The sequence below is a fragment of the Spodoptera frugiperda genome, chromosome 15, assembly GCF_023101765.2.
Source record: "Spodoptera frugiperda isolate SF20-4 chromosome 15, AGI-APGP_CSIRO_Sfru_2.0, whole genome shotgun sequence".
In the NCBI taxonomy this organism is placed as follows: Eukaryota; Metazoa; Arthropoda; class Insecta; order Lepidoptera; family Noctuidae; genus Spodoptera; species Spodoptera frugiperda.
In genome coordinates, this window is record NC_064226.1 from 3,017,903 (window position 1) to 3,042,959 (window position 25,057).

The 25,057-nt window shown below is 36.6% G+C and overlaps 2 protein-coding genes across 5 annotated transcripts in view; one reads left to right on the forward strand and one right to left on the reverse strand.

Moving 5' to 3' along the window:
* LOC118271836 (protein bunched, class 2/F/G isoform) overlaps positions 1 to 21,421 on the reverse strand; it is a gene marked incomplete at its 5' end in the record, with an annotated part of 133,968 nt that extends 112,547 nt beyond the window's left edge. The window contains 1 exon segment of the mRNA XM_035588077.2: positions 18,357 to 21,421. Coding sequence (XP_035443970.1) covers positions 18,357 to 21,094 — 2,738 coding nt within the window.
* Positions 21,422 to 23,623: 2,202 nt separating this feature from the next.
* LOC118271867 (uncharacterized) overlaps positions 23,624 to 25,057 on the forward strand; it is a 22,479-nt gene continuing 21,045 nt past the window's right edge. The window contains exons 1-3 of one of the 4 annotated variants that reach the window (XM_050699187.1): positions 23,624 to 24,158; positions 24,228 to 24,391; positions 24,731 to 24,898. In XM_050699187.1, the coding sequence (XP_050555144.1) occupies positions 23,876 to 24,158; positions 24,228 to 24,391; positions 24,731 to 24,898 (615 nt within the window). In that variant the 5' untranslated portion in view covers positions 23,624 to 23,875. Of the gene's footprint in view, positions 24,159 to 24,227; positions 24,392 to 24,730; positions 24,931 to 25,057 lie in introns of all 4 variants that reach the window. The other 3 variants (XM_050699185.1, XM_050699186.1, XM_050699188.1) reach the window with 3 other exon arrangements.

Below are 25,057 nucleotides of genomic sequence, written 5' to 3' on the forward strand. Positions count from 1 at the left end.
AGTACGTGCGTACAGTACTTCTAAGATCTAACTAGGCGAGTTTAGCTCGGCACCTTTGTAATCTAAGTAACGTTGCAAACAAACATTAATATTAAGCAGCCTTTTGTGCTACACCAAGATATAAATCTAAACATTTTTGTGGGTGGGCTTTATGATTTAAGTATTATAATCATCATTGTACGGACGTCAGATAGAAACTGCTTAGTATTAAAACTACTTGATAAAACATTAACGCTGAATTTTGATTATTATGATTCTGTACGTGTTGATGACCTTAAAATAACTAATGCACTTAAATTATTTTATACTTGGAGAAAGAGTATAGTAGTTTTATCTAATTGTTACTTTTAATAGAAGACCAAAATAGCTCATGTTTTATTCTTGTTTGATTCCACAATGATATCAGAGCTCCATGACGCGCGAACCACAGAATACTTCAAATTTGTTATCTCTCTGACTTACGTAACGACATTTTCTTTAAATTCGCACTGTTTATACGGACGCGGACTGGCATCCGGCCAATGGTTCTTTTTAATCGGTTTAATTCATTGAGCCACTGCTTTATTGCCGAATGAGTGCGAATAGACAGGGTCGACCTCTACAAGGTCAATGAATAGTGAGAGAAACTGGTTCGTGATAACTCGTTTCACTGTCACATAGAGACCACTTTCTTGTAAATTCTTTCGTCGTACCCATAAAAAGCACTTACAAGCTGAAATTGCCAGCACGGATAGCTAAATTATCCGCCACTTACCCTTCGCAAGCCGTAAGACAAGACTAATAGGATTGGTTTCTTGTTGCATTGGATATTACGTAGACAGCACGGAGATCTATCTCCTACAACAATAGCGGTTTTACTATATTTTAAAACGCGGTATTATTAAAATCTTTCCACACATGGCATCGGTTGAAGTGATAATAAAAAAAAACAATTAGTTCAATAAAACGGCGTCAGGTTGTCTGAACGTTCTGCTGCCTGATATAAACAGGTAAGTCGAGGATTGCGATTAAAAGTGGAAATAGTCAGTGTATATTCGCACTATAATTTCTCACCATGAGAATAGATCTAACAGTATTCTAGACTAATAAAATTAGAGAGTCTATTTGTAATATTGAAATAACAGCTTTTTACTACATGCATATGAATATAGATCTGGCTAATCTTTGAAATGGCGGGACAGATTTTGATGGAACTTTAATTGGCAGGTAGCTGATGTATTAAGGAGTAAGTTAGGCTACTTTTATTAGTCACAAAATCCGTAATCCAGGCGAGCGAAGTATGTACATATTATTACCTATATGTATTATAGTTATTGACATAAGATTAAGACTAAAAATCATATTGGATACCAATATTCCTCGCTAAAGTCAAGGATTCTCGACTCAAAAACTCGTATTAGTTTCGGAAACTTAATATTAAACGCTACTAAACTCTACTCGGCTTTCAACTAATTAAAACTTGTTTTGGACTTTTAGATTTTCCAGACCCTGTCACATATTAGAAATTTTCGAAGTACTTAGGTTTATACAGTTTCCAATGCTTGATGGATATAGGGATCTTTGGAGAACTTTTAGGCTCTGTGAAGTTCAGAAAGATGTAAGTGGTAATCGACCATGTATGTATACAATTTGCTTCCCTCTTTAGATTGTATGTATGTATGTAGATAATTCTCATTTATTTGAGTAATGAAGTTAATATTGCAAGACCAAACTTGCACAAAAACGTGAATTTATTAACTATGGACGCGTGCTTACCCGGAAGGTATAAAATAATAAAAGCGTTTCTAATTAAAGCAGCATTAATGATGTTTTTTGGATTACGGATTAAAAACGGTCGTATCACACTTATAGATCTACTATAACTGGTAAAGTCAATCATTTAAGTTTTATTACCGTAATTCATTATTGAAATTAAGTTTACTAATGACGATTATGAATTTCTTCAAGACGGAAGTACCTACTATTTGCGGTACAAAACGAAATAAAAAAGCGCCTGCATCAATATTTGTAGCTGAATTTGCGATTTATAATCACGAATGTTTGTGCAAGAATCGCAAAACTAACTTTATTGTTGAGTCAAAACCAATATTTCCCGAATTATTTATCTTCCAACTGCGCAGTTGTCCAACATTAAGCAGTGCGCGCAGCCCTCAGTGCGGACAAGGTTGCGCGTGCGCCTAATTAAACACGATTCCGTTGAAAAAATATCAAACATCACATTCGAGATTTTTACGCAGACATATCGTACAGTATATTTGTAGCTCGAAACAAATAATTACATTACGTTCGATATTATCTAATATGACGTATAATGGTACGTTTGTTGTTTATGCTATTCAACGCTTATAGTAATAAATCAGTAGGTGGTGATGAGATCTCAGTTCGAGTTACTACAAGACAACTATTCGCACGATTGATAGTAAATGCAAATGCTAAGATATTCTATTCCGTCATTCAACTGCGTCAAAACAAATTAATAGTTAGAAACTTAGAACATAGGTTTAGTCGCACGTAAAAGCTAATTGGAAATACCATTCAAGCATTAATTGACTCACACTTGGTTCTGATTGGTTCGTACAACAAGCGAATGTTCACAAACTGTGGGTCCAACTTATTTCCCTTTACATGACGAAATAAGAAATGGTTCGTGCCCACGAACACCCAGAATATAACTTTGGGTGATGGTATTTTTAAACTATTTTGTTTTTCAATCAAACTTTTAGATTTTAGTAAGTGCCTAGATGTGTTGTGGTCGTGCCAAATGTTAGAACATTTCTACTAGAAATAACAGAGTTGTAGATACCTGATTATAATACTATTGCTGCAAAAATGTGAATATCCGAATCAGATGATGCTTCAATCAAAATCTCGTCATGCAGATGTTACAAACTAGCATTGAACTAACAATTAAGGTACCTATTTAATTTTCTATGTAGGTATATGTAGTGTTAATGATGAAAAATAATGTAAGCTAGGTACGCAGTTGCGTCGAGTGACTCACAATAGCCAGTAGGCAGTTAGTTAAGCAAAGATCGATCTAACGATAACTATAGTTAAATTGCTATTATTTACCACTACAATAGCATTTTTGACATTACGCAACACCTAGGCGAAATCAAAATTCGAATAAGAGAAAGTTTCAGTCTTGCTAACTAATTATGGGATATAAAATCCGAAAGTATAACAAATTGCTTAGTGGTTTCAAAGTTTGGTTTTTGCAATCAATCACTTGAGTAGTGGTAAGTAGGTACAATCAATCATTTCTTCTGATAATGGACAGCTTTGCTAAGTTTTTGTGACTAACTTACTTAGGCCCACTCAACACGTTGCGACAATAAACCAGTTACCAGCAAAGATCAATCTGTTTGCAATGCAAATTTTGCAAGTTAGGACAAGTTGGGCGCTAAGCCAACAAACTCAATGTTACAATGATTACAAGATACAATCCAGAAACATGTTTTTAAGTAAGGTGGTAATTAATGCTACTCATAACAAAAAGCTAATGCGCTGTTGTATTTTTAAAAGGGTCAATGTACCCATTGTTTACGATACGTTTTTTGTCTATAAATAATTTACTCAAATCCCTTTTTAGTTCTTAGCAAATTATACTCAGAAAAAATACTGAGAAGTGCTAACGTTGTCCGCATTTTAAGCTCCTTTTAGAATCTCTAAAATGAAATCCAATTTCATGGAAGCGAGGAGCACTTTATTTTTGGAATTCACTTTTATTCAGTCCAATTGAACCAAGTGATTCGCATCTTCACAGTTGTATTTCATGTTGCCAGCCAGTTGAGTCCTACACGAGTCTGGTTGGACCGCCCAGCAGTAAATCATCTAAAGGCATATGGCAAGAGTCTGCGTCAAGTTATTTATTGCATTTCTCAGCAAGACCCGCAGAGCCGCGAATTTAATATTACGGTGATCAAACACATTTACGACAATACTAAAAACCTGAGTACGTTGTGTGTGAGTGAGTTTCCTTTACTTGTGTAGGGCTAGATGTAAATTTTGAAACAGCGTTCAAAAAGGTATATCAGGCGAAGTTCAAAGCACATGACTCTGACGTGCAGTATAATATTTCGTTGTGCGTAAAACGTGATAGAAAGCAGGGGTTTGTGCGAGTGGAGTTAGATACAGGCGACATAAATTAGTTTTATAGTTTGGTCGAACTAAATTTGTATTTATGTTATGACTCAATTTTAGTACTTACTTTAGTAGTAGTATCTGAATTCGGATTAACTAACACATAAGTTTACTTTTCTGCGGGTCTGTATTAGCTTACTGCACGTTCAGTTTGACTAATGACAGCACTTTTGAGAGACAGATGTCAATATTATCAATCAGTTCTCACAAATGTATTTGTTTCTACTAATATTATAAGACGAATATCAATTAAATATTCCATTTGTTTGATGAACACGTATAAGAAACGTGTCAAACACAAATGGTTATAGTTAAAATGAAAGTTTAACAGCTACAAGATAAAACTCTAGTTACAACAAACTAGATTGAAATCATAAATGAATCATAAGTGTTAATTTTATTTCCATTGAGAATGAGTGTGAGAGCGAGAGAAGAGATAACGTTCGTGGTAGAACAAAAACTACGCAGAACAGAAAGGGTTTTTAATCAGTGTTGTTAATGATCGAGTGTGCGCCGGCAGTGCGCCCACTGACCTCAACGCGGACGAGATAAAGGCTATTTTAAGCGACGCGATAATATCAGCATACGTCGAATGTTTTAACAGATACGACATTGGAGGAACGCCGGAAGCCTTTAGGCAGGACCTCTCAAAACTAACGTACTTGATAGACTTCCGTTTACATATTTGACAGTTCAACTTTTACCATCAACAACAACGGCTCACATTTTTTATTTCCTTAATTTAATCATCAGAGAATGAAGGAAGTGCGGAAACAACAGCATAATTCGAACAAATACCGTTACATACTAGCAACACGCATTAAATATTCTTGGCAAAAATCCCATAAGAATAGAATACTCGGATCTCGGAAACATATGAAGATCCTACTCGTAATTCGTGCTCGTGTCATGACGTCGGATGTTATTAACATTCATAGCATACCATAATGTAAAAACATTACAACGCCATAAAATGTAAAAATCAATGCATTGATCAAATACCATTCTGTAAATCGAAAACGGTGACATTAAATTGAGATAAACGCGCTATTAAATCAGCATATCAATCGACCATAGTATAGGCAAAGGTAACGGCAATCGCCTTCCGAATGATGGACTACTTTACATTCGCAAGTGGGAGTAAAGATCCATTATGTGCATGTTTGTTTTCAATCGTAAAATATTTATTTTGCCTAATTAGTTCCAATGAATTTCAATCGTTTGAAATAACGGTATAATAATCCTGAGTCATCATTCTAAACACAGAACGTCCTAACATAGGAGAATTGTTTACATTCTTTGCACGTAGAATGGAGCGACATATTTACGAAAGCATTTAATCTCCTAAAATCCAATAAATGCCCAACAGACGCTCCGCTTCCAGCCATCGATTCTCATCTTGACCTAAAGGAATTTGCCTCAATCGGGGACACGGTTATATCGACATTTCTCGTCAACCTCAAGAGATATAATCATGGTTGCTTTCTTGAATATAAAATGTTGTCAGTCGTTGTAAAATTATACAGCATACTGCGGCAAATGAAAATTACGAGGAGCCATGCATCAGTCGACTCTGCACTTATTGGGACAATGATCTTTAAACAGCTGGTTTATTTATGAAACAGTGTTCGATTGACTGGGAGGCCTCGACCTCAGAGACCGCTTTCATGCACACTAAAAGGATTACCCGTCTGACGGCTACGAGAAAACCGTCTGCGGAATTGGGCTAATCCTCTTTGGGTTGCGATGTCGACGCTACCTCGTGATCGCACGTCACACACCTGATTGAACGACCATAAACTTTGATACACGAACATAAAGCATTTTGTACAAAGGCTTGTAATATTAAGTGTCAAATCAATAACTCCTCCACGCGACAGCGGCAGAAAGTTGGGAAGACACAATATACGAGCAAATGACGACCTTAACTGTAGGTAATAGGATTATTTTTCAAATTACACTAGTTTGGCGAGACAAGTCGGTGAAAGCCTGTCTGCCCTTGCGATCTCTAGCTTCACAAGAACATAATTGCACACGATCGGTAAAGCGATTCAATGAATCAGTGACATTAAAAGTCAACGAGAACTTAATCAATGCTTTTTACACAAGAATCTCGTAAATTAAGATTCATAGAATTGTAGTAGCTGATACTGTTAAATTGATGTCACAAGAAGTAAAAAAGAACATGAATGCTGCAACTGTTTGACTAGCGATTTTATATCGGATATAATAATTAGCGGCGACGGATGCAATTACCAACCACTGTGACTGCATTCCGACTGCGCGTCATCTTGTGCTCGCGCAGAGCTCAACTTTATTTTTATAGAAAGTCGCCAATTTGCTTGTTAAGAGGGGAGGGGTCGTCGACCGGAACCATTTCTAAGCTTCAAAATCCTTTAATAGAGGAAGGAACGTGTAATATGCTGTCACTACCAAGGATTGTGATGTATCATCGGTTGTTTTAATTAATGCGAATCGTGAGGAACATCAAGCAAATTATGCTAAGGACAGTTAGTTATCCAATGGTATTACTACAAAAATAGCCAGTTTTAACGATATTTTTACGACTTAATTTATTAAATCAGTTCTTAAAGTAAATTAGCAAATTGCTGACTAATATAGCAATCGAGATCTCTATTATGAATCGTACATCAATTTAATAACATGATAAATTGCACGTCAACTGAACATCACTGTAAGTTACGAATCGGGACAGGAAATTACAGTTGATTTTGAGCCATCACTAGACAAAAGAGTATTGGTGAGAGAGAGTACTCTGAATAGTGTTCCAAGAATTCACAGAGCTAAAAATAAAGTTTTACTAACTGTACTTGTTTGATTCTGAACGATGAGTGATGACCTAGTCCTGAGTTTATATGCCGTAGCTTCTGCAGGTTCCAAATGGAACGCCATTAAAAAAATGATAAAAAGCAATCTTCATCTCGAGTTCTCAGAATCATTCGTTGCTTTCTCGAGACTTTAAACTTAAGAAGCAGATTAAATAATGAACAGACGATGTAGACCACCCTTTTTAGCTGTTGCAGCACGTCACGCACGGGACAAGTGCGAAACTTAAGTTGAAGGATGCTCAATCAAGTCATTGTCCAAACGAATATACACCTTGACGAGACTGCCATTGTGTGGAAAATTCTTTGTTGTACAACACTTGACTTTCAGCGACGCTTTGAAAGTTACCCATTAACATCGAAGTGTTCATTGTTATGCTTGTTTTCAGCCGTTTTATATCTTATATATTAGTATCTTATTTGTATCGAAGAAGGCTAACGTCGCATTACTTGGTAGATTTCACATTGAGATAGCTGTTTATCAAGCGAGTTGTATGTAAAGAAAAATAAAGGCTGATACAAAGTTGTCGCAACTATTACAATAATAGGTGGAGCGTTAACACGTATTTTATTTGTTTTTGTTATTTATTCATACCTAGTACGAGTGCATAGTTTTCCTTAGAATGAATGGGTTACAACTACTATAATGTCGTATGCAAACAGTTGTAATGAGACGCGTCATAAGAACACGAGTAACTACATATATAGATATTAAATTCGAATATTATTATTAAACGACAGTTCCGGTCTTAAGTAATACGTCACAGGTTTATAATGTTCAATAAACAATAGTTATTATGAATAGTCATTAAACTGATATTTCCCTACGCTTACAAACGCACGTTCGTCGCTAGTTACCAAAATCTTCCTGTTTCTTTTTAGTAGTTATTAGTTAGATATTCGGAAAACATATTTGTTTTGGTTTGCCAGTATTTTAATATTATAATATCTACTATACTGATAAATAACAGGTAATTGGCTGTTAAGTTTTAAATAGCTACTTGAATCTGCTATAATGAGAAGCTTATTATATAGAAATAAATAATTATTATTTGACGGAAAATAACTAATTAATTCTTGCAGTGGCTAATAAACAAGGCAGTGTCCACAGCCTGCATAACTAACTATTAAACACTAAACAAAACTTTCGATTTAGCGTTTTTTCTTTGGCTCAAGAATGCTTAATTCTTTAAGTTCAATAATAACTATTATGTGCTTGATTTAGTTAGTTGTCATTTCGTAAAAGATGGATCGGCTTGGTGTGCGTGATGTTTTGGTTTTCCACGTGCCTTCTCAGGGTTAAGGCTACCAAAGCGACCCTACTTCGTTTATTCCAAGACCGCGAAGGACAAACCGTGAACTTTGTTTCTCATTCATTTGAAAGCTACCTACCAAAAGCAATTCACAGAATATTTTGTTACTCACGCCTGTAACTTACCTATTGCTATTTTGAAAGATAGTTTAACTAGAAACACAAAATCGTTGGAGACTTAGATTGGATTTATTTTATTGTTAGAAGAATGGCTGTTCCCATAAACATTTTACCGAAATCAAGTTTATTGAGGTAATAAAAATAATGCTAATAACGATGAACATTTCTCCTAGAAGCTATAGAACAAACCTGGCTATACATAAAGGACATAAAATTCGTACATTTAGTAGAAAACTAAAGTTTTTAATCCTCTTTCGTACAAGTAACTCGAAGTGATGTATAATGAGTTGAAAACCGCAAAAAGCTTCAGAAAATTGCTGGCGTATCTCGAAATATAGGTCAAGTAACTGCCTTGAACACTGTCTAGAAAAAAAAACGTTTAAAACTGGGATTATAAAAATAAACTACACATCGAGACGCCTTGTGCTTAATTACATTTGTTTCTATTTAAAAGAATTTCGTCTAATGAAATCTTGGACAGACAGGTAAAAATTATATTCTTTTTTGGAGCCTCTTGCCAATTTTTGCAGGTATTGTCTGGTTTGATACGTCATCAGCTTTGTAGTAATAGGTTTCAACGTCAATGACAGTACATTTGACCGATCGATCTCATTCTCCTACCACGATGAAAATTCCAGACATCGATATTTTTAGTACGATCGTAGATATCTCAGCTCACGTGAGAAACGACTATTAAATTAATTTTCAAACCAGGAATGGAGGTGAATTATCTGGGTGGCGCATTCATTAGACAATATCAGAAGAAGCACTTATCGTAATTGAAATCTTAATCTATAGAACGGTCTGCATTTTGCCCGATTAATTAGGTAAAATGCAGGTGGATAATTGGTGCGCCACATGTGAGAATTTTGACTAACAATGTACAAGAAGAATTCGAACAAGTCCATACATGTCAAGTCGGCTCGTTGCTAATCGGACAAAAAACTTTGCTGACGTCATCATCATCGAAACATGCTTCATTCACAGATTCACACAACATTTAAATTAATTTTGCAATAACCAAGACATTTTAGAGTTAACAAAATGACTAGTTAGCAAGAACATGACGATGGGATTAACATTCTTAATGCTTCTATGAAAAATGAACAGCTTAATGCATTGCCGAAGAATTGCGACTTCAATAAAAGTTGTCTCCATTTTTACTAAATCGATATGAAAAGGGACACGAGACAATAAACTGAGTAAAGAGCAAAGAAATTTACGTGGTACGAGCTGGTGCGGTACCATGACCTTGGTACGTTCGTTTGTGAAATGAACCTCGAACTAATCGATGGGCGTATTCTTAGCACATAAACATAGGGCTCACTGTGCACCAATCAACTAATTCAAGTAATCAATGTTGCTTCTAAATCTATTAGACTTTTTTAAATCAATCTACGGAGGCTAACTACCTATAATGTCTTCGTAACTAGTTTATTTTGTAACACCGTCACGGTTGTCAGTATCGGCTTAGTCATCCTTCTCGATTTGAGGATCCGCGTGTCCAAAACCAAACGAAAGTTAAGCCGATGACTAAGTTTTGGCTTATAATAAAATTAAAATGTCCTTGAAATATTCAATGAACCCTAAATTCACATTTCGTAAACTTATTAATCACAAGAATAGTAGGTAGATTTCAACGGAAAACTATTCGAAAAATAGGAAATTGATTTCAAACAATTTATTTATTACAATAATAGTCTTCAGTTTCTAAACAGCTGTCATAAATAAACAATGATTGAATAATTTATATTCTTCCAGACTAATACATAATGTTCTGATGTATCCATTTCCATACAAAGTACAGCTATTAAATAAATCATGGCTGCTTGACACATAATACCATCCATTATAAAACAGAAGCTCAACTACCTACTGGAGTCGATTAACTAACTAACTATAGAGCGTTTCAATTACTTTTGGGATCCTAATTATAAGCATAAAATGAGTCATAAATCTGTGTCTTAATGCCTACTCATCAAAAAACGGAAAACCATGTCATAAGTGAATTTTAAATGTTCATTTCGTATTCGTGCGGCTAGGGCGGTATCCGCGCTGCATCCGATGGCGATGGCGACGCACTTTATGTTAATCTTCATTCATTGCAAATAAGCATGGATCATGTCTATACTCAGATCACAAGGTGTGGCCTATCGTGATACATCGAGCAAAGAGTATTTACTATTAGAGAACTCATCGATTTCTCATTGAGAACTTTTATTATAATCGTGATTGATGTTCAGGACTACTGGAGCCGTATTTTTTACCGATTTCCTGTTATTTATTTTTAGAAACACCCTATATCGGTTAGTGGTAAACGTTTATGACTAATAAAATTGTAGGTACCTTCTACTTCAAACAACGTTAGTTTTTAGCTGACAGAGAGCGAAAAACGTATTTTGAAAGTTCGATTAAAACTTTATTAGTTAAATAGAATGAATACTGCTAATGATAAAGTAATTGATACACGTAGATAGATATAATGATGTACCGACTATAAATTCGAAACCTCTTCAGTTATTTATTACATTAAACTATCCCTTTAAATGTACCTACACTGCATCACATCTATGTCCCTAATAGGTATACCACAGCCTAATAGGCTTCTTCTGGTAGAAAGCAAAAACCTTATCAAATCCCAGAGTCATCATATTGTTAGTTTACAAACAAAACGTGCTTCGAGTTTGCTTTAGATTTTATCAATAAGACTGATTCGGCATAAGTAGCTTCGCAGTACCGGTATATAAGTTTAGCATAAACATAAGTAGGTAAGTATTATGATCTAAAAATAGCATCGAGTGCTTCGTACACTCTCCGTTACGGACTCGGCAAAAAATGATCGATCTGTCAAATCATCAAGGAAAGTAAATCGTTAATTTTCCTGTTAGGTAGGTTTAGCATTGATGTCATTAATTTTAGATAACATACTTTTGACTTTAGATAAATTGAGGACTTATAATAGAAATATATCGGTTTAAATGAAGCTTCTTGGTACTGAGCGATTATTTTTATCACTTTTGATTAGCAACTTATTAACTGAAAAAAGAACCGTTTTCGCTTTTTCTCGTTTTTAAGGGGAAATTGATATCCTTACTGGGGAATTTATTTATTAGCAAACAAATAAATAATGTGAATTGTCACGTTTTAAAAGGTAAGTGACGGGCTTAGGATTTAAATAGAAATAGTTAAACAATTTGGGCAAAATCAAATAATTCAATATTACATTTCCCTTTTTAAACCACCATCCTTAGCAGAAGTATTGTAATCAATGAGTTATTTTTATAAAGTAACTATTGAGAAATTGTACAGTATGTTTTCAAAATAATTTAGGTAAGATTCAAAGTACGTACTTAAGCATGTTACCAGTGTTTGTTAAAAGAATGACATTCAAATAATGTCAACCAACAAATTACTTAACATATTGCCAGACAGCTTAGTAATAGGAGATACGTACCTAATGTTGCTTTTTATCTTTATTTAATAAGATAGGTATTTTAAAAGAATCCACATTCCAACATGTTTATTGCCTAAGAGATAAAAATAAAATACAAAAGCAATCTATTTTAAATGAGTCGGTAGGTAACTAATACTATTATGATTTATGACGAAATACTAGACAGTAAAAATCTAGGAAGTAATGCCTATTAAGTAATCGGTAATATTACAGGCTTGTATTTGATCTCATTATGCAATGTTGATCCAACATCGGCTGCAGACGACATGAGGTCTGAAGATTTCAATTATTGATAGATTTGTTACATGACGCGTCCGACTTATTGCGAATCATTCGCCAAAATATACCTACATCAATAGCGAAACTAACTACTTTCTATTTACACAGAGTAATATCGTGTCAGTTTTTAGGCTTGACCGGCGCGCGGGCGGGGGAGTGGACGGTGCCAATGAACTTGGCGGGAAAGCAAAATGCAGCCTCGCGCCACTGGGTCACACAGGTACTGTCGCGGAACGAACGCTACCCGAACACCTTCGCATACACCATAAATTCATAACGGCCTCGTATCAAACGACTACCACGTAATTTAGCCGCCTTGCACACAGTTTATTGCTTGAATTTTCATTGGGCGCTCCGGTACGTACAACCAATAAAGCGTTGCGTTTGAATTGCAAATGTCTCTACAAAATGCTATGGCTAAGTAGATATATTCCCACGTCTATTAGACCTAAACGCCGAGCTAGAGGGCATCGAGTCGGGTTAAATACTTCGCGCGATAATTTAAGCTCGGCCAAACCGATTTTAATCGCAAATAAATAGTTTATACCAATTGTAACGCAATAAATTCTGTAAGGATGATACTTACATTCATTAAGACTGGCAATGTGCCATTCTGAGGACGTTTCCGGCAAGCGCCGGCAGCCACCGATTCGTTCTGGCGACGCCTGAATTACAATTGCAAGCGGACGCGTTTCTGCCATGTGTCATTTAATTTAAAACATAAAAAAATATTTGATTTTGAAAAGTAAATCCAGGAAGAGTCAAATAAGCCGAGGAATTAAATTTTTTATTCCAGGGAAATTGTAGCAACTCACGGCGTTGGAGAAACATCTATCCATGTGGGTCAACAAACCGAGAAGCTTTTATCAAATGCAATATACAATTCTGTATCGATAGCGAACTGGAACCGCACGCGGCGTGCAAACCTTATCTAAACTCCGACGCTTCCCACTTCGCAATAAAGCCTCAGTAAGTAATATAACTATATCGCACTTGTTACTTATTATACAAATTCTCAACAGGATCTCTGACTAACTATTTAATCAGTAAACTATAAAACGTTTCATTTAAAAATCGTTCCCTTTAACATTATTTAATACTTAATTAAATAACCTTTATGAAATGTACTTACTGTTTTGCATTGAAAACAATATTAATAATAAAATTATTAATACAAAACAATGAATTGAACAACTGCCTGCTAGTGAGGCTAGTGGTACACTAAGCAGTAAGCAAACTGGCTATGACAGTGAATTCATAGTTATGTGACGTTTAGAGTTCAGTAGGTCGAATTGGGCAAAGCTAGTTTATGGTTATTGTATCTGATCTCTTAGAGAATTTTAAGCTCCCGATGTCAATTAAATACAAAACACCACATACTCAAGTTTATTCCATAAACATTTCGAAAACAAAGAACGATAATAGTTTATAATTAGAAATATTGTTCTGGTGCAGAGGTCAATACGCATCGCCTCGCAATTTCCAATGGCTCGGTTATATTTTATAATAGCTGACACATTTTATCAGATTATTGAACCTGAAACAACTTATTTTGCACATATCATTCCATCAGCCGACTTTTAATGTGCTTCTTTTCATGAATTTATCGCAGCAAAATCTACCTATGTCAATTTAGGTGACTACTTATTTTGAAGGCGTCAAGACATCATGTTCGGTCTAAAGAAACAATGGATGGTCGATAATCAATTAACTTATCATGTTAAGAAATCAAAGATATTACTTATTGGAATTTTAGCACCACCTTGATAAGTTTGATCACTTTTTTCACGCTTGTCTGTCACAGTTGACAGATGTTCAATTATGTAAGAACTACGTCATTAATGGACAAAAATAAATACGTTTTTGTGTTATTGAAGCAATGCTCGTAGCTAGTACTTTACTTTTTCAGTTTGCATACTTTTTAGCGCCGTAACACTTGAATGTTTGATTTATTAAACGATATCGTCTGGTAATCGTTTGTTTAATTATTTTGTTCAGTCTGAGGTCACAACGCTAATTAACTGGCGTGGAAACATTCGCGGAATGCACGTGAGATCCGCAAGACCAACGGCCTCTTGACTGCTTTAATTATTCGCACGAAACCATTCAAACTGAGCCATCCATTATGATAAAGAGGATCACTTTATTCATTATAAAAGCCAAGTAAGTAAGTATCTTAAAATTTTTGAACAATGCGCTGTTAGAATCTAACCGAATCGTTCGCAAAAGTGAAAGTGGCTTGTAAAATTTATAGCAGTTGAATAGTAGGTAACTACTAGCTTAATTGCAATAAATCACTATCTTATCGATATTTGGAATTGTTAATAGTTTTCATATCACGGGGACGGTACGTCGAGTTGTTATTATCACAGTTTATTATCAGTCAACAAACTTTTATTGAAGTCTGATTAGGCATCGAGGACCATAAGTTGCATACCTATTCTTTAATTTTCTAAGATATATCCATATAAAGTAACTAACTATATTTGGTATATGAATTTAAAAACGTGGATGAAATAAAATGTGTGAAACTTTGACTGTCCAAAATGTTTAACACATAATAGTTACTCAGTGTGCAAGGACCCTAAAAAAACTTAACTTTATTTACTATGTTAAACTACTAGTTATAACGACATGATACTGCGCAGTAATAGACACTTTATCGGGGCCACGAGTTCCTCATTGCTGTGCAAAAAAATCTTTTATTTTTTGTGGCACTATCGAGATGAAAAAGAGTCAGACAGTGTGCACGCGTTGATCGGCGCGAGTTTTTTCAAGCCCTGGACGTCCTTGCGAGGCGCGCCAGCGTCACGCACCGTCGACCTACAGCTGTTTGTTTGACAACAAACTACGCGATATGGAACATGTTATCAGGGCATATTCAATGGTAACACTTCACACGACCGCTGTGACGTAGCACAGATGAAGCGTCAATCTCTATCAAACTTACAAAACCAATGGAAAAATTATGCTGATCGGGTGACTCCATGTTTTGTTATCGTTAACATGGTTAACGCATACGACGCGTGTATGACGTTTCAATTCGTGAAATTGATTCAGCGAGTGATTTAGTGAAATGATGACGCCATTTCTCCTTCAACTTCGATGAAACATCAACAAGTATAAGTAAACAGTAATATGGAAACCGTTTTAATTATGTTACCCATGTTCATTATTCAGTTACAAACATTAATCATTATGATATAAAGTGTGTAATTTAAATAAGATCTGCCCGTTTTGATCAACCTAAATTACCAACTTGTAAAATTCGCCCACATTTCTTTATAAATGTCCGCTATATTTGACAATACAGCGCGGAGATCTCAGCCAAGAAGGCATTTTGTGCATCCACTTTCACCAATATAAGCACGCCAATAGATTGCACAGCGAGTTAGAAAATGTACGCGCGGATATTTCTCTCGATTTGTCACTTGCAAATCTACCTATTTAGAGGTAAAGAAGTCTGGGGGCTACATAAGTTCTAAATAAGACAGATGTTCCAATTTCACTTTAAGTAATCGCTATCAGAAACAGTCGCACCAGTAAGTAAGTAATGTACCCGAGATAAGTGTGTTACATTATTAAGTGGGTTAGAAATCTACTTTGCTTGCACGTAACATTTAATTAATTGATCTTTGTTCTGGTCTCTGTTTAATACGTGTTCATTAGTGTTCATGCAACATTCTACTAACTAAATGTGAGCAATTTTGAAACACTAGTTATTTTAGTGAGCACACGAAGAGACGATAAGTTACAAATTAGTTACATCCCTACATTATTGTCCTATGATCAATGGCCAGGAAAATGACATGTTCATTGAATGAAACTCCTTAGGCTTACCTCTGAGTTTGCATCGGATAAATATCCAATTATGAATAATGAAATCCATTAAAATCGGGTCAATAGTTCTCGCGATTAGACCGCTTGTACAGTGAGATAATAAATACTACGACCTGATTTAACAATGGATTTACTACGTGCTATTACGTACTGCATTAATCAATTGCATACTTCTGTTGTGTGCACTAGCTTTTTATAGCAGAATGCAGTCTAGGGACTCAAAAAACTAACTGGGCTAAGAAGCTGATCGGCAATACTCATCTTAAAGAGTTTTTATTGTTATAGGTACTTTATTAATTTTTTCGTCTTATGTTAAAAGTAATTGAATCAAACCATGGAGCTGTCATAAGCCAATGATTCCATGAATGGACAAGAGTTCAAAAACAGAACGTTTAGACAATGGGCCATTGAAAAAACTCGAGGAATCTTTACAAGCAATAAAATAACGGGAGCTGACATAAGTGCTATTTTTAAGTACCTACTATGCCCACTAACAAAACAACAACCGTGCTCTAGGGAATCTAAACAAATTTTAATTCATACCAGACTTCTGTTTAAGTATCTTAGTCATATTAAGTGAGTACTTAGTTGAACTATTTTAAGCACAAATGGTAGTGCATGTGAGTCGATCAGAAGCGAATGGAAGGTTCGGGTTTCACGGCCTTCGGTCCTCTACTCGATTACCAACGACGCCAGTGACGTAGGTGCGCTGGCGCCTGCACCAACTTCTTTGCGGCTTCGTGTCATGAATACATGAGGAAGTCTTTAGTGTTGTGAATAAATTCGCGGTTTTACTCAGGGTTATTCAAGGAATGCGGTTTCGAGTACAGATGTAATTGTACGTGACCACAATCACAGGTACCGGTCTAACTGCACAAATGCATATTAATTGACTAATAATAAAAAAAAAACTAAGCAAGGATTCTCGAAAGGATCGCGAGAAATCTAGTGTAAAAAAAGGAGTACGTATCGTTGAACAGGCCAGACGAAAAAGAACGCACGACCGTCGCTTTTTTAGCCAGGCAGTAGATCGGGTGCGTTGCGCGTGAGTCACCGGCGGCATACCGGCGCGCACCATGCACTGTACGTGTCAACCACCTATTTATGTCGCTGGTCGCAGGACGAAGCGCAAATAAACAGCATCAAAGGGACGTTGGATTCCGCTCGGCGACGGTGCGAGCACCAACCAAAAGCAACGAAAACAACCACCATTGTCTACGGATGAGTTATTTTCGCAAATAGATACGGATTCGCCACTTGCTGTATGCAAGTTCTGTCGCTATACGCAAATGCTAAGTTAAGATTCTTATGGCTCCCAGCATTCACAATTGAACTAACTTGCCTTGGTACTTCAATTTCACTATTTCATAAATCTGAATAGGTAATTAAGTAATGATTATTTGTACTGATGTAGGTAGTTTCATTCAAACAAAATAGTTTTCAATAGTACCTAATTAACAGTAAAATATGAATTAAGTAGATACATGGTTGTGTATGTGTAAGCTTAACTAAATAATCCAATGTGTACCTATTTTCTATATATAGGTTTTCATTGATAGTTACCAGAAACTTATTAGAATTTGAGATATTTTTATAAGTTAATTTCTACTTTATCTGTCACATTTTCTTTCATAAGGTAATCAAAAAGTGTAGAATAAAAGGGTATAAATTATAGTCATGTCTACTTTTACCAAGTCTAAACTCGGGCTTTAAACTTAGTTTCAGTTCAAGATGATTTTGTGGATTGCTAAGTTATTTGTACTTACATTGTAATAAAAACAAAGAATCTATTATGTTATTATTAGTTATACAAACAAAATGTCTTAATTTAATCATATTATTAAACCAAGAGTACTAACTATGAACATTTACTGAAAATTAAAAATTCAAGAACTGCTGCGCTTCCTTTATAAATACAGGAAAAGCTTCAGCTCAGAAAAATTCAGTGTTTGAATAACAAACATTTGTTAAATAATATAAAATTCCATACTTAAATATTTATGATTACTTGAGTAATTTATAAATAATTATACTTTTCAAGTAAACAGTTATTTAATGTATAACAAGTGTAAAATTAAAGGTTTTGTTAAATTTAAAAGAAAATCACTTTCAACTTTCTAAACCAACATGTTGTAACTATCATGGATTTGGCATAACTACAATTAGAAGTTAGAATACACTGAATACACTACCTATAGTTATTGCAAAGTAGTAATTGATAATCATCTACTGTGTATGACACAAAGTGAATAGATTTGGGTAAGAGATAATAATACTTGGATTACAATTAACTACCTACTTAAAATATGTGAGAAAGTGTGAGGAGATATAGTTAAAAGTAAATGTGTAATAGAGAACTGACCTTTCATCCTCTGGTGGTGGAGCGGGCTGCTGCTCCTCCTTGCCATCGCCAGTATCTCCAGCCTGCAGCGTGTCCGCAGACACATCCGGAGCACCACTATCACATGCATTCACATTCACACTGCTCATCACCGCGCCACTGATGGCATGAGACACCGCACTCACGGGGCTACCGAAGCCCTGACTGTCATGACCCGGCTGCGCCGTGTTCGCTACATACGCGGTAGAACTCACTGGCATCGACACCACCGGCGAATTAGTCCCCGAGACGGTCGCCTCGACTGGCGCTACACTACTCTGCGACATCACCGGCACCACGTTCCCGTAGCTCAGACCCATACTGGTCTGAGACTGCACCACATTCGGGTGGACTCCACCGCCCATACCGACCGGCATGTTGGGCTGCATCATCGGAATGTTCTGGTGTGCCATTGAGACTTGCGCCACTGGTTGGCTGGACACGTATTGCACGCCGCCCATCTGCGCCTGGCCTCCCACTTGCTGAGGTAACAGATTTTGCTGCCCCATATGCTGGCCGACAGGCATCTGTTGACCGACATTCGTTGGCTGCATGAATATAGGATCTGAGGCGGGTATCATACTAGGCTGATTCCCGTCTAGAGTCATCTGCATATTCTGTGGAGCTGTGGTCATCATCATATTTCCTTGTGGCACATTCCCTTGCTGAGGAGCAATGGTATGTACAGTATTAGGCTGTTGCTGAGCAGTAAGACTTTGAAGATTCGCAGGTAATGTCGAGCCTTGTGGTTGAGAAGGCATCGGCTGAAGGTTTGAAGGTAATGTTGCACCTTGCTGTGATGTAACTATAGAAGTGAGCACCTCTTGAGGCAAAGTTTGCCCTTGCTGGGACATCTGTGACTGTTGTGTGTGGTATTGAGGAACTGTATGTTGAGGTTGAACCATTTGCTGCTGTGAAGATGGCATGGTTGCTGTGATCATGGACTGAGCATTGGACTGTTGACTCACAGCTTGATTGTACTGCTGCTGAACTCCAGACATTCCCTGTTGTTGCATTTGAGGATGCATGCCAGGTACAACTGACTGCTGGGGCTGTGATGGCAGCTGATGCATTTGAGTTTGCATCTGTGGCATCTGTTGATTAGCTCCAGTGAGTTGAGTTGGCATCTGCATCTGTTGAATGTGATTAGGTATTTGTTGATTTTGAAGAGCTTGTATCTGAGCTTGACTTGGCAAATGCTGGAGTTGAGCCTGCTGGGCTCCCATTGGCTGCTGTCCCTGCATGTGATGAGTTTGTCCCATGTTGGCAATTTGTGTCTGCTGCATATGCATTTGTGGATTAGGTTGGCCCTGTATTTGCTGCATCTGCATTTGTTGCATTTGTGGCTGCTGCGGGGCCACTTGAGTAATCTGTCCTTGATTCGGCATAGCCTGCATCTGGGGCATTTGTTGCTGCATTTGAGGCATGTTTGGTATTTGAGCCTGCGGCATATGTTGACTTATTTGCTGCATTTGTTGGTTTGGTATTTGTTGCATTTGCTGCGGCATCTGTTGGTGCATTGGAATTTGTTGCATTGCCATACCCTGAGATTGGGCAATCACTTGCTGAAGCTGGTGCTGAGGGAAGCTCTGAGGAATTTGTTGCACTTGCTGTTGTTGAGTCTGTTGAGGATGGTTTTGTGGAGCATTTTGCATAGTGATGTGCGTCATACTCTGGGGATGCTGCTGTCCCACCTGCTGCTGGTTCGCCTGCAGATTTTGATTTGGCATTTGCTGTGGCATCTCTAAGGGTGGAGACTGCACTGATACTGACTGAGTAACTGGTTGCATTTGCTGCTGTACAGCATTAAGAGGTTGAGTCAAAGATTGACCCGGAGATGCCATTGGAAATTGTTTCTGAAGAGTTTGTTCTAGTTGCTGTACAGTAGGAGCGTTACCTTGCATATCTTTAGGCCCTTTGTTAGTCAGATCATTTGACATTTCATCATGTTGACTATCGTTAATCACTACACCACTGTCAGGAGCCTGCAGCGTATTAGTCTCAGACACATCAAGGTTATTATTTATTGTGATCGGTGCAATCTGCTGAGTAGTATGATCCAAGTAATCCATACACATCCATCGACCTCTACGAAAGGGCTCAGTGCTTTCTATTTTCACAACTTTAAACCGTTCATTCCTAACATGTTCTTGTATTTCTTTCATACCTTCTTGGGGTTTCGCATTTCCTATGAGATTAATGATGCTGCCTGCTCCGGCGTTAGTAACGCTGACATGCATGTCAGACACTTCGGTATTATTACTATTTGGCACTGCTCCTCCTATCTGGTTGGTAGCGTTGTCCTGACCGACGATCGCAAGCCCGTATTGCGAGCTGGTCGGGATGACGGGGGCGCAACCTAATGATGCACTTGACGCGTTGTAAAACACATCATCTTTCGAGAACGTGTCCTCGGAATAACTAGGCGTTTCATTCTCAATGTCAGTCACCCTCGATATGTCGTCGGTGTGAGATTCATCAAGATCGTCGGCAGAGTCTTCGCCAGCATCAGTGCTAACTCGCGAGCCGACCGTCACACTGGTGATCTGAAATGAAGATATTTTCCTTGGGTTATGGGCGGCTTGCAGACTTGTCGGGTGAGTCACCCCCTTCTCCGACTCGTTCAGTCGAAGAGATTCACTCGTCGTACGGTGAACAACGTTGTTATACTTGTTTTTCTCACTAGTTTTATGTGACTTTTGAATCAGATTGTCAGCCATTATGCCGTCCGAACCGAATGACTATCTAAAGAAAATTTCACTGTTTATTGGCTTCAGAGACATTTGATAGACCTTTCAATCACAATAATACATGAAATATAAAACCATTGTACACTCACAATTTCACAAACACAGTAATTTAACTATTTAAGTTCTTAAAATTCATTAGTAAACACACACAGTTGCGAACATCTTTCAGACGGCAGCAACATGGCGGCCATTTATGCGCAATGCATTATGGTTGACAATTTGCAGTAGACTATAGACATTCTAGAGTTTTGACATGTTTACCTTTCGTTGCCGATAGATGGCGATAGAAGAGTTCATAATAATTATAAATAATCTAATTAGAAATTTCAAATGTGTGCCAATTTATAAATATAAATTAAGAATTAAAGCTTTTTATTAAAATTATAGTTTTATTATTCTAAAAATAAAACTAAGACTGTGACGTTTACTAGCTATGTACATACACGCACTTACATAGTATATTAACAAGTAGCGAGTAGCGATACAACTCACGATTGATTTTGGTATATTTTTAGATATTTGACAAGCATTCTAATGTTCTATATAATCTTTCAAAGCAACTCTTCATGAAGATTAATTCAATTATAACGTTGAATGTTGTTATTCTATTTCTTATCTTTAAACCTTGATACTGTACTGAAAGAATGGTGTTAGTTTTGTACAATTCTATATGAAATAAGTATACTTACATATATTTGACGGAGATAATATAAAATAAATAACATCACAGTGTTCTGCGTAGAGTTTCACTTTTTAATACTTAGCTACTCCATGCTAGATGGCGCTCAATAAAATTGAGAAACTTATTCTACAGTCCGGTAGATGGCAGTTTAATCAAAATTGTATAGAAAGAATGGAAATACCTAATGAGGGATGAGTAAAACCGTAATTTATGTGTCTGCTGAGTAAATATCTATTTAAATAGGGTAATAAATTGTCTAAAAATACCGTAACAATATCCAAGTTGGAGATTGATTTTATACAAGTAGAGCTACCTATAAATATTATTTGGTTCATAACATGAATTATTTTTTACTTTATTGATAGGAACATTATATTTACATCTAAAACCACGTCTAAAACTTAAAAACTGAATAGATTCATTTGAATTCACTTTGGAAGAGAGCTATGTAGGCCATAATTTCATAATACCTAGGTCAGATAGGTATAGGTATATGTATTAAAACAAAAGTTATACAGAAATGGTTTAGGTATAGTATAATTAATAATTATGCAATAGAGATTAATTTAAAGATTTGAGGTGAAGCGGTGATACTATAATCAAGCTTATATTGTCATAAGTTTGTTAATTTAGGTACTAATGTCTATATAAAGCCTACACATCAATTTGCTATTAAATTTTGTTTCTATAAACAAAGTATATTGTAGTTTATACTCCTTTGTGTATAAAAGAAGCGCTTAAGCATGCCTTAATATTTTGGTTCGGCTCTCAGCTTGTGAAAAGCAAAAGCACAGAATAATACCAAAAGGCTTATTTTAATAATTGTAGTTATAGGAATAAGAAAGACTCACGAGGGATTGTTCTTATTTTAAACCTACATAAGTATCTACCTACTAAGATACACTAAGAAATTTTCATTCTAATTTTAAATTTTAAATTAAACGTGTACCTAGGCGAATTTTTCGGGCTATTTTTTTCTTTTTAAACGGTTTTATTTAACTTTTTTTGTTTTTTTTTTAGGTAAAATTGTTCCTGCACTGCATTATGAGGTATGATTAGGTACTGGCTTTTCATGATTTAAGATCTATTTTTACCGACTTCAACATAAGGAGGAGGTACTAAGTTCGGTTGTTAGTTTTGAGTCTTACATTTTAACCTAGCAATTACGTTAATAATACAGTCGATGTCAAGTATTGTCTGTTTACTATGATTTATTATGTCCTAGTATTAATTGGTCCCTTTAACCTCCAGTACTTGCCTGCAATTGTTTTATAGGTACGTAGGTAATAGGAGTTACATTGGTGGAAATCTTAGTAACATTGATAAATAGGTACTCACTAAGAATTTCTTCATGACATTAAGTGGTAAAGGTTAAAAGGGCAAAGTATTTTATTAAATAGCAAGTATTCAAATTCGCTCAGCTTCAAAATATAAATAGTACGTAGTCTCATCTGAATTATATTTTGAAAATGACCTTGATGAACTTACAAAGGACACACGACGTTGCTTTAAACTAAGAAATAAGCTATTTATTTATAAATCACAACATGTTAATACAACACTGATTACAAATGTAACTTTTGTACAGATACAAAGAAAAAATAAAATCAAAGTGACTTACTTACAAATGGTGAGTAGCTCCAGAGTTCGCGCTAATTCGCGATGCGCGCCTTCGTCTCGGGAACTAAAGGACCGAGCGCCCCGACCCCAGCCATTACCCACAAGGTCTTCGGATCGCCAGCCGATTTAGCCAACATCCCCACCAATCGCCGTGACACTTCTTAAACGAAGGTAATTTGCTATTATTTGTAAATTGGTGTGCCGAGCGACGTCCGCCGAGATCTAACCGAGGCGCAGTCGCTCGGGAGCACGGGACCCTCCCTGGCTCTCCCGCTGGCTCCGACCACACATATGTTCATTACGACTAATCTAAAACTCCGTGAAGAACCCTTATGTAAATAATCGTCGCACTGACAGCCTTTGCTACCGAAACGAGCGCCAGTCGATAAGATATAGCCCACCAACAAACATCCTTTCGTTATGAAAATGTGAATGTGAGTGATTCCGATATGGCGAAATCTGTTGAAGTGAATAAAAACAGTGAAGACGATTCAACCATGGACGGGGATAGTGATGAGGAGTTGGGATGCGTGGGGAGGCTGATGGTGAAGTTGCGGATCAACCCAAACTTGATCATGTTGAAAGTGACTCTGTTTGTTATGTACGGAGCCACAGCATCTCTCTTGCCGTATCTGACGATACACATGCAGAGTATAGGACTGACTGTGCCCGAAATTTCATTTGTGTATTTAGCGTTGCCGTTCACAACATTTCTTAGTCCACCTATAACCGGTAAGTTTAAATATTTAACTATATAGTGACTATATTAACAGTGTATTTAGAAAATTGGAATGATTTTAGGGTTTTTGGTGGACCGTTTTGGGGAGTACAAGCCAGTCGTGATCACTGCATTGATATTGAATGCTGCTTTCCACCACTCGTTACTGCTGATTCCTCATCAAGAGACGCCAGGGATGATGCCATCAGCTTACGTCATGCGCCACCCGATCACGAATAGCGTAGAGGTACTTATACTTGTTTCGAAATCGACCCCTTAAGACCTTGTTACGTACTAACAGAGTATACACCTAAGAATTTGAGCAAATCGTTCTCATCCGGCCCCAGGGCGAATTAACTAGTAGTGTCTTGTGATCCTGTATGTTTGAATTAGTTAAGAGAATTAAGCTAAATTTATGCACGTTGGACTTTACCCTTGATCTAATGGTTCATCCGTTTTGTTTGGAATCCAGAATATACTGTAATTTAGAAATCAGAAAGTTAAAGAGATCCAGTAATAGTAATGATTTTGTTGTTGTTGTATGTACCTACTATTATTAGATTGATATGTTATTGTTTTCTCTTAGATTTGGTGGAGTCCGTGTCCTAGCAGGGAATGTCCCGGCGAGGATGAAACAGTGGACTTTGTGTTAGACCGTTGCGTTGATCATTGCCTCCTATCGAAACCTACAGAGGCCCCAGCCAGCGATCCTTCTGATGACAAAGACGATTTGGATTTCCATATAAGTCATAAGGTTCAACTACCAAACTTAAAGTCTAACCTTAGGTAAGTTACTTTTTGTACAGTTGGTCTCAATAAAAAATCTCCATAACCTCATATTTTATTATCTTTCTAAAGAAATTATATTGCAGATTGTAGTAAAATTAAATAAATCATTTAAATATTAACTTGT